The following is a 9,880-nucleotide window of genomic DNA, read 5'->3' as shown; positions in this document are numbered from 1 at the left end:
TGTATTGGGACCTTTGGGTACTAAACTGGCCTATTCCCCATACATAAATGACATTTTATGAGTGACTTCACGAGTGACTTGGCAGATGCCATTATTAACGTGTGAGTGTAGTCAGTGCATGTCTTGTCCAGGGACTACTGCAGTATGCTGCCCAGCATTCTTCTGTCCTCATGCCATCAGACTGCCACATAGCTAACACAATGGCTACACAGACTACCTATGTTGTCCTTTGTTCTTATTTTTGTACTGTCTCTAAGCACCCTCACAGAGCCCTACACACTACACACACTGACGCTCCAACACACACACAACCTTTACTAAGGACATGCCACTGACTTTGAGTAAAGCCAGAGTGTCTATGTATGTGGGTGACTCAACACTACACACGTCAGCTACTACAGCGACTGAAATGACTGCAACACTCAACACTACACACGTCAGCTACTACAGCGACTGAAATCACTGCAACACTCAACACTATACACGTCAGCTACTACAGCGACTGAAATGACTGCAACACTCAACACTATACACGTCAGCTACTACAGCGACTGAAATGACTGCAACACTCAACACTACACACGTCAGCTACTACAGCGACTGAAATGACTGCAACACTCAACACTACAGTCAACTACTACAGCGACTGAAATGACTGCAACACTCAACACTACACACGTCAGCTACTACAGCGACTGAAATGACTGCAACACTCAACACTATACACGTCAGCTACTAAAGTGACTGAAATCACTGCAACACTCAACACTATACACGTCAGCTACTACAGTGACTGAAATCACTGCAACACTCAACACTACACACGTCAGCTACTACAGCGACTGAAATGACTGCAACACTTAACACTACAGTCAACTACTACAGCGACTGAAATCACTGCAACACTCAACACTACACACGTCAGCTACTACAGCGACTGAAATGACTGCAACACTCAACACTACACACGTCAGCTACTACAGTGACTGAAATCACTGCAACACTCAACACTACACACGTCAGCTACTACAGCGACTGAAATGACTGCAACACTTAATGAAGAGCTGCAGTTAGTTTCAGAATAGGTGGCAGGGAATAAGTCAGCCCTAAATATTTCAACTAAAAGCATTGTATTTGGGACAAAACACTCACTAAACCCTAAACCTCAACTACATCTTGTAATAAATCATGTGGAAACTGAGAAAGTTGAGAGACTAAACTGCTTGGAGTAACACTGGGTTGTAAACTGTCATGGTCAAAACATGTTGATACAACAGTAGCTAAGATGGGGAGAAGTCTGTCTATAATAAAGTGCTTCTCTGCCTTTTTAACAGCACTATCAACAAGGCAGGTCCTACAGACTCTAGTGTTGTCACACCTTGACTACTGTTCAGTTGTGTGGTCAGGTGCTACAAAAAAGGACTTACGAAAATTGCAATTGTCTCAGAACAGGGCAGCACGGCTGGCCCTTGGATGTACACAGAGCAGAGGTCAACCGATTATGATTTTTCAACGCCGATACCTATTATTGGAGGACCCCAAAAAAAAGCCGATACCGATTAATCGGCCGATTTATATATATATATATATTTGTAATAATGACAATTACAACAATACTGAATGAACTTTTATTTTAACTTAATATAATACATCAATACAATCAATTTAGTCTCAAATAAATAATGAAACATGTTCAATTTGGTGTAAATAATGCAAAAACAAAGTGTTGGAGAAGAAAGTAAAAGTGCAATATGTGCTATGTAAAAAAGCTAACGTTTCAGTTCCTTGCTCAGAACATGAGAACATATGAAAGCTGGTGGTTCCTTTTAACATGAGTCTTCAATATTCCCAGGTAAGACATTTTAGGTTGTAGTTATTATAGGAATTATAGGACTATTTCTCTCTATACCATTTGTATTTCATATACCTTTGACTATTGGATGTTCTTATAGGCACTATAGTATTGCCAGCCTAATCTCGGGAGTTGATAGGCTTGAAGTCATAAACAACTTAATGCTTGAAGCACAGCGAAGAGCTGCTGGCAAAACGCACGAAAGTGCTGTTTGAATGAATGCTTACGAGCCTGCTGCTGCCTACCACCACTCAGTCAGACTGCTCTATCAAATCATAGACTTAATTATAACATAACACACAGAAATACGAGCCTTAGGTCATTAGTATGGTAAAATCCGTAAACTATCATTTCGAAAACAAAATGTTTATTTTTTCTGTGAAATACGGAACCGTTCCGTATTTTATCTAACGGATGGCATCCCTAGGTCTAAATATTGCTGTTACATTGTACAACCTTCAATGTTATGTCATAATTATGTACAATGCTGGCAAATTAATTACGGTCTTTGTTAGGAATAAATGGACTTCACACAGTTCGCAATGAGCCAGGCGGCCCAAACTGCTGCATATACCCGGACTGCAATTTACAGAACGCAAGAGAAGTGACAATTTCCCTAGTTAAAATAAATTCATGTTAGCAGGCAATATTAACTAAATATGCAGGTTTAAAAATATATACTTGTGTATTGATTTTAAAGAAAGGCATTGATGTTTATGTTTAGGTACATTGGTGCAACGACAGTGCTTTTTTCACGAATGCGCTTTTTAAATCATCACCCGTTTGGCGAAGTAGGCTGTGATTCAATGATAAATTAACAGGCACCGCATTGATTATATGCAAAGCAGGACAAGCTAGTTAACCTAGTAATATCATCAACCCTGTGTAGTTAACTAGTGATTATGTGAAGATTGATTGTTTGTTTATAAGATAAGTTTAATGCTAGCTAGTAACTTACCTTGGCTCCTTACTGCACTCGCATAACAGGTAGTCAGCCTGCCACGCAGTCTCCTCGTGGAGTGCAATCAGCCATAAACCGTGTCCAAAAATGCAGATTACCGATTGTTATGAAAACTTGAAATCGGCCCTAATTAATCGGCCATTCCGATTAATCGGTCGACCTCTAACACAGAGAGCTAATATGAATAATACGCATGTCAATCTCTCCTGGCTGAAAGTGGGGGAGAGATTGACTTCATCACTACTTGTATTTATGAGAGGTATTGACAAGCTGAATGTACCGAGCTGTCTGTCTAAACTACTGGCACACAGCTCGGACACCCATGCATACCCCACAAGACATGCCACCAGAGGTCTCTTCACAGTCCCCAAGTCCAGAACAGACTATGGGAGGCACACAGTACTACATAGAGTCATGACTACATGGAACTCTATTCCACATCAGGTAACTGATGCAGTAAAATGTGATTTTAAAAAACAGATGAAAAAGAATCCACCTTATGGAACAGCGACTGTGAAGCAACAGAAACATTAGCACAGACACACACACACACACACACACACACACACACACACACACACACATACACACACACACGATAACATACACACACACACACACACACACACACACACACGATAACATACACACACACACACGATAACATACACACACACACACACACACGATAACATACACACACACACACACACACACGATAACATACACACACACACACACACACGATAACATACACACTATACATACACATTGAAATGTAGATATGTGGTAGTGGTGGAGTAGGGGCCTGAGGGCACACAGTGTGTTGTGAAATCTGTGAATGTATTGTAATGTTTTTAAAATGGCATAAATTGCCTTCATTTTGCCGGACCCCAGGAAGAGGAGCTGCTGCTTGGTCAGCAGCTAATGGGGATTCAGAATAAATACAAATACACTCCCTCCATCATTTACTCACACACACATAACATATACACACATTTATAGACTACACACTCCCACTCAGATACAATCATTACATACGCTGCTGCTACTCTGTTAATCATATATCCTGATGCCTAGTCACCTTACCCCTATACATATCTACTTCTATAGATCCAGTATCCCTGTACATTATAATATGGTACTGACCCTGTATATAGTATGTTTACCTCTATAGATCCAGTACCCCTGTACATTATAATATGGTACTGACCCTGTATATAGTATGTTTACCCCTATGCATATCTACCTCTATAGATCCAGTATCCCTGTACATTATAATATGGTACTGACCCTGTATATAGTATGTTTACCCCTATACATATCTACCTCTATAGATCCAGTATCCCTGTACATTATAATATGGTACTCACCCTGTATATAGTATGTTTACCCCTATACATATCTACCTCTATAGATCCAGTATCCCTGTACATTATAATATGGAACTGACCCTGTATATAGTATGTTTACCCCTATACCTATCTACCTCTATAGATCCAGTATCCCTGTACATTATAATATGGTACTGACCCTGTATATAGTATGTTTACCCCTATACATATCTACCTCTATAGATCCAGTATCCCTGTACATTAGAATATGGTACTGACCCTGTATATAGTATGTTTACCCCTATACATATCTATCCCTATAGATCGAGTATCCCTGTACATTATAATATGGTACTGACCCTGTATATAGTATGTTTACCCCTATACATATCTACCTCTATAGATCCAGTATCCCTGTACATTATAATATGGTACTGACCCTGTATATAGTATGTTTACCCCTATACATATCTACCTCTATAGATCCAGTATCCCTGTACATTATAATATGGTACTGACCCTGTATATAGTATGTTTACCCCTATACATATCTATCTCTATAGATCCAGTATCCCTGTACATTATAATATGGTACTGACCCTGTATATAGTATGTTTACCCCTCTACATATCTACCTCTATAGATCCAGTATCCCTGTACATTATAATATGGTACTGACCCTGTATATAGTATGTTTACCCCTATACATATCTACCTCTATAGATCCAGTATCCCTGTACATTATAATATGGTACTGACCCTGTATATAGTATGTTTACCCCTATACATATCTACCTCTATAGATCCAGTATCCCTGTACATTATAATATGGTACTGACCCTGCATATAGTATGTTTACCCCTATACATATCTACCTCTATAGATCCAGTATCCCTGTACATTATAATATGGTACTGACCCTGTATATAGTATGTTTACCCCTATACATATCTACCTCTATAGATCCAGTATCCCTGTACATTATAATATGGTACTGACCCTGTATATAGTATATTTACCCCTATACATATCTACCTCTATAGATCCAGTATCCCTGTACATTATAATATGGTACTGACCCTGTATATAGTATGTTTACCCCTATACATATCTACCTCTATAGATCCAGTATCCCTGTACATTATAATATGATACTGACCCTGTATATAGTATGTTTACCCCTATACATATCTACCTCTATAGATCCAGTATCCCTTTACATTATAATATGGTACTGACCCTGTATATAGTATGTTTACCCCTATACATATCTACCTCTATAGATCCAGTATCCCTGTACATTATAATATGGTACTGACCCTGTATATAGTATGTTTACCCCTATACATATCTACCTCTATAGATCCAGTATCCCTGTACATTATAATATGGTACTGACCCTGTAGTATGTTTACCCCTATGTACTGACTCTGGATATAGTATTCTTACCGCTATACGTATCTATACATACATACAGTGCCGTGCGAAAGTATTCGCCCCCCTTGAACTTTGCGACCTTTTGCCACATTTCAGGCTTCAAACATAAAGATATAAAACTTAATTTTTTTGTGAAGAATCAACAACAAGTGGGACACAATCATGAAGTGGAACGACATTTATTGGATATTTCAAACTTTTTTAACAAATCAAAAACTGAAAAATTGGGTGTGCAAAATTATTCAGCCCCCTTAAGTTAATACTTTGTAGCGCCACCTTTTGCTGCGATTACAGCTGTAAGTCGCTTGGGGTATGTCTCTATCAGTTTTGCACATCAAGAGACTGACATTTTTTCCCATTCCTCCTTGCAAAACAGCTCGAGCTCAGTGAGGTCGGATGGAGAGCATTTGTGAACAGCAGTTTTCAGTTCTTTCCACAGATTATCAATTGGATTCAGGTCTGGACTTTGACTTGGCCATTCTAACACCTGGATATGTTTATTTTTGAACCATTCCATTGTAGATTTTGCTTTATGTTTTGGATCATTGTCTTGATGGAAGACAAATCTCCGTCCCAGTCTCAGGTCTTTTGCAGACTCCATCAGGTTTTCTTCCAGAATGGTCCTGTATTTGGCTCCATCCATCTTCCCATCAATTTTAACCATCTTCCCTGTCCCTGCTGAAGAAAAGCAGGCCCAAACCATGAAGCTGCCACCACCATGTTTGACAGTGGGGATGGTGTGTTCAGCTGTGTTGCTTTTACGTCAAACATAACGTCTTGCATTGTTGCCAAAAAGTTCAATTTTGGTTTCATCTGACCAGAGCACCTTCTTCCACATGTTTGGTGTGTCTCCCAGGTGGCTTGTGGCAAACTTTAAACAACACTTTTTATGGATATCTTTAAGAAATGGCTTTCTTCTTGCCACTCTTCCATAAAGGCCAGATTTGTGCAATATATGGATGATTGTTGTCCTATGGACAGAGTCTCCCACCTCAGCTGTAGATCTCTGCAGTTCATCCAGAGTGATCATGGGCCTCTTGGCTGCATCTCTGATCAGTCTTCTCCTTGTATGAGCTGAAAGTTTAGAGGGACGGCCAGGTCTTGGTAGATTTGCAGTGGTCTGATACTCCTTCCATTTCAATATTATCGCTTGCACAGTGCTCCTTGGGATGTTTAAAACTTGGGAAATCTTTTTGTATCCAAATTCGGCTTTAAACTTCTTCACAACAGTATCTCGGACCTTCCTGGTGTGTTCCTTGTTCTTCATTATGCTCTCTGCGCTTTTAACGGACCTCTGAGACTATCACAGTGCAGGTGCATTTATACGGAGACTTGATTACACACAGGTGGATTGTATTTATCATCATTAGTCATTTAGGTCAACATTGGATCATTCAGAGATCCTCACTGGACTTCTGGAGAGAGTTTGCTGCACTGAAAGTAAAGGGGCTGAATAATTCTGCACGCCCAATTTTTCAGTTTTTGATTTGTTATAAAAGTTTGAAATATCCAATAAATGTCGTTCCACTTCATGATTGTGTCCCACTTGTTGTTGATTCTTCACAAAAAAATACAGTTTTATATCTTTATGTTTGAAGCCTGAAATGTGGCAAAAGGTCGCAAAATTCAAGGGGGCCGAATACTTTCGCAAGGCACTGTATCTTGCCTCCCTGCCTTTGACAAAGTGGGCACTGCTTATCACAGACAGGCATCAGCGCTCACCTAAAAAGCCCATAATTATGCCATTGGTTATAATATGTCATTGTTTTTGGGCAGAATTATGTGAGGTCTTATGTGTTGTTGGAGGTGGGTCTTGGTCAGTTTAGCTCAGAAAAGCCACCCTCGCTTATCGCCATGCATATGCGGCCACCTAATCCTGCCTAATGAGCGGGCCGGTGTTGTGCCGAAAATCTCCCCCCTGCCAGAATTCTGCCCCCTTCCCGTTCTTCATTGCTGCAACTTGCTAGTTGAGATTTCTGCTTTTCACTCCATTGTCAGTTTAGCCTACATTTCACGGATCTTAGTAGCAGAAAGCAGTTTTGTCTGCGGTTTTTGGGTTTGGCTATTTGTTTCAAGTGTCTGTGGCGGTTCTAGCTTGTATGGCGCCCTGGGAGAACTCCCCGTTCAGCGCCCGCCCACACCCCGGGGCGGCAAGATGCCGCTCTACTCCCTCCTCTATGTTTAATATAACACACATATATGAATTATTCATTTCGGTTGCCTTTCGGTTGCCAACGTGAAGTTGGTTCTATAGAAGTATTTGACTCTGATGTGTGCCACCGAAAGTATTTGACTCTAACCACAAAATTAAGGAAAATAGAAGGGGGGAGGGGGTTCTGGCAGGGGGGAGATTTTCGGCACAACACCTGTTCAGCTCCTAACATTAACCCCTAACAAATAGAGCTAGCTAACATTAGCCACAACAAATTGGAATTCGTAACATGTCATAAATTTAGCAAATTCGTAAAATATTGTACAAATTGCATTTCAGAACATATTGACGAATTGCAATGCGTAACATACCATACGAAATGGAGACGGACATCCACAAATGCATACGAAACATAACATATCATACTAAATGGTGTTTCGGATTTAAGTACAGAATAATACGAAACGCTCTGAGACCACGTTGCAGACTGAAGCCCACATAAATACATACTTTTGGAAACAATATCCTTACATTTCTGAACCAACGTCTCGTGTTAGGCCAGATTCTGGTTCACCGTTAGGTTACAAATGAAAAGTCGATTTAATATGCAAGTAGGCCTATTCTGCTCCTAACATTCCCAGAGCAACTCAAATAGACCTAAATAGGCTAAAGGTATTTTTCTACCTATACATGTCAGGACCTGTTGCATGCCAACTCCCACCCTCTCTCATCTAGAACGTTTAGGCTAGAAGGTTCTTTGTTATAACATAACAAGTTATAACATCAGCATCACATTTCAACTTACCAGGCGCACCACAGTCTGCGCACGCGTCGTTCCCTGGCTTTTGAATTATAATTTTCAAGAGACGAGAAACTCTCTCGTTCCCAGGCATTTCCAATCCTTTAAATCAGTCCTGAACCGAGAAGACAACCGAAAAATCACAGCATAAAAGTGTGTCTTCGGGTGGGTCCTCGGCTCCCTACACACGCAGGCGGTAGCCTAGACGAGAGGATGAGGAGGTATGTCAGGCTCAACTGAAAGAAGAAGATAAATAAACTTCCACTCAAATCGATTCTTCCGTTCGGTCCATTCAGTGAAACACTTGCATGGTTCTCACCGCCCAACCTGAGTTTTGTGCGAACTCCCTGTCCTTGATAAAAAAAGGATTTGTCACAACTTGTTGTTGGTTGAGCCTCTCTCTCCGACACCTTTCAGGGAGGGTGTGTGTGAGGGGAGGGAGCCTAACCTACACTCGGAAGTGAACTGCTGGTTTTGTTCAGACTTGCTGTTCCGCATAATTGTACGGTGCTCAATCAGATAACAAAATGACTGTTCTCTAAAGGTTGTAGTACCATATTCCACCGCTAGATGGTAGCAGTCCACCAGCAAGGAGAAGTCAGCGCATAGCTCAGTAGCGCTCCAAGGAAACCAAATAATGTTGAGTGTGTGTGGATGCGTTGTCCTTTTAAGTCGCTGTTTCGTATTGAGTGTAGGCTATTACAGGACCTTGTACTCTCTATTGCTCCTCTGACCTGTCCTTGCACCCTATCGATCGAAAAGTGTGGTCAGAAGATTTGTGTGTGTGGGGGGGGGGGGGCTCTCCATGGCGCTGAATCAAGCGTGATGGAATCCCAGGACAGTGTTGGAGAAGCTACTCTGAAAATACAATTTACCAAGCTACAAAATAGGCTACTTCCCACTGGAAAAAGTTAAGATTCACTAAATTTACCCTTAATATGAAAAATATGACATACTTATCTTAAGTTACTTTGAAAAAGTAGTTTACATCCAAACTACTTCTTGAAAAATTGTCATATCTAAATCTGAAATGTCATAGACTACAAATTGCAAGAACAAATCCCTCTGGGGTCAAATGTTCCCATAGTCTATTAAACACAAAAACTGTTCTTAGGCAGGTCTTATGCTGAAACATAAACAACATGATTCCCTACCTCACACATATTTCATTTAGCACCTCTGGGGTTTGTGGTATATGGCCAATATCAGCCTTGTGTTGTGGGTAAGAACAGCCCTTAGCAGTGGTATATGGTCAATATCTGCCTTGTGTCGTGGGTAAGAACAGCCCTTAGCAGTGGTATATGGCCAATATCTGCCTTGTGTCGTGGGTAAGAACAGCCCTTAG

At 40.6% G+C, this 9,880-nt stretch overlaps 1 protein-coding gene across 1 annotated transcript in view; it reads right to left on the bottom strand.

The window, feature by feature from the left end:
• LOC110513643 (arf-GAP with dual PH domain-containing protein 1-like) overlaps positions 1-8,996 on the bottom strand; it is a 40,649-nt gene extending 31,653 nt beyond the window's left edge. Inside the window, exon 1 of the mRNA XM_036949171.1 lies at positions 8,542-8,996. Within this exon, the coding sequence (XP_036805066.1) occupies positions 8,542-8,629 (88 nt within the window). The 5' untranslated portion in view covers positions 8,630-8,996. The remainder of the gene's footprint in view (positions 1-8,541) is intronic.
• Between the last annotated feature and the right edge of the window lie 884 nt (positions 8,997-9,880).

This window comes from Oncorhynchus mykiss, chromosome 17 (assembly GCF_013265735.2).
Source record: "Oncorhynchus mykiss isolate Arlee chromosome 17, USDA_OmykA_1.1, whole genome shotgun sequence".
In the NCBI taxonomy this organism is placed as follows: domain Eukaryota; kingdom Metazoa; phylum Chordata; class Actinopteri; order Salmoniformes; family Salmonidae; genus Oncorhynchus; species Oncorhynchus mykiss.
The sequence above is the reverse complement of the archived record's forward strand: the minus strand, read 5'-3'. Positions and strand labels throughout refer to the sequence as shown.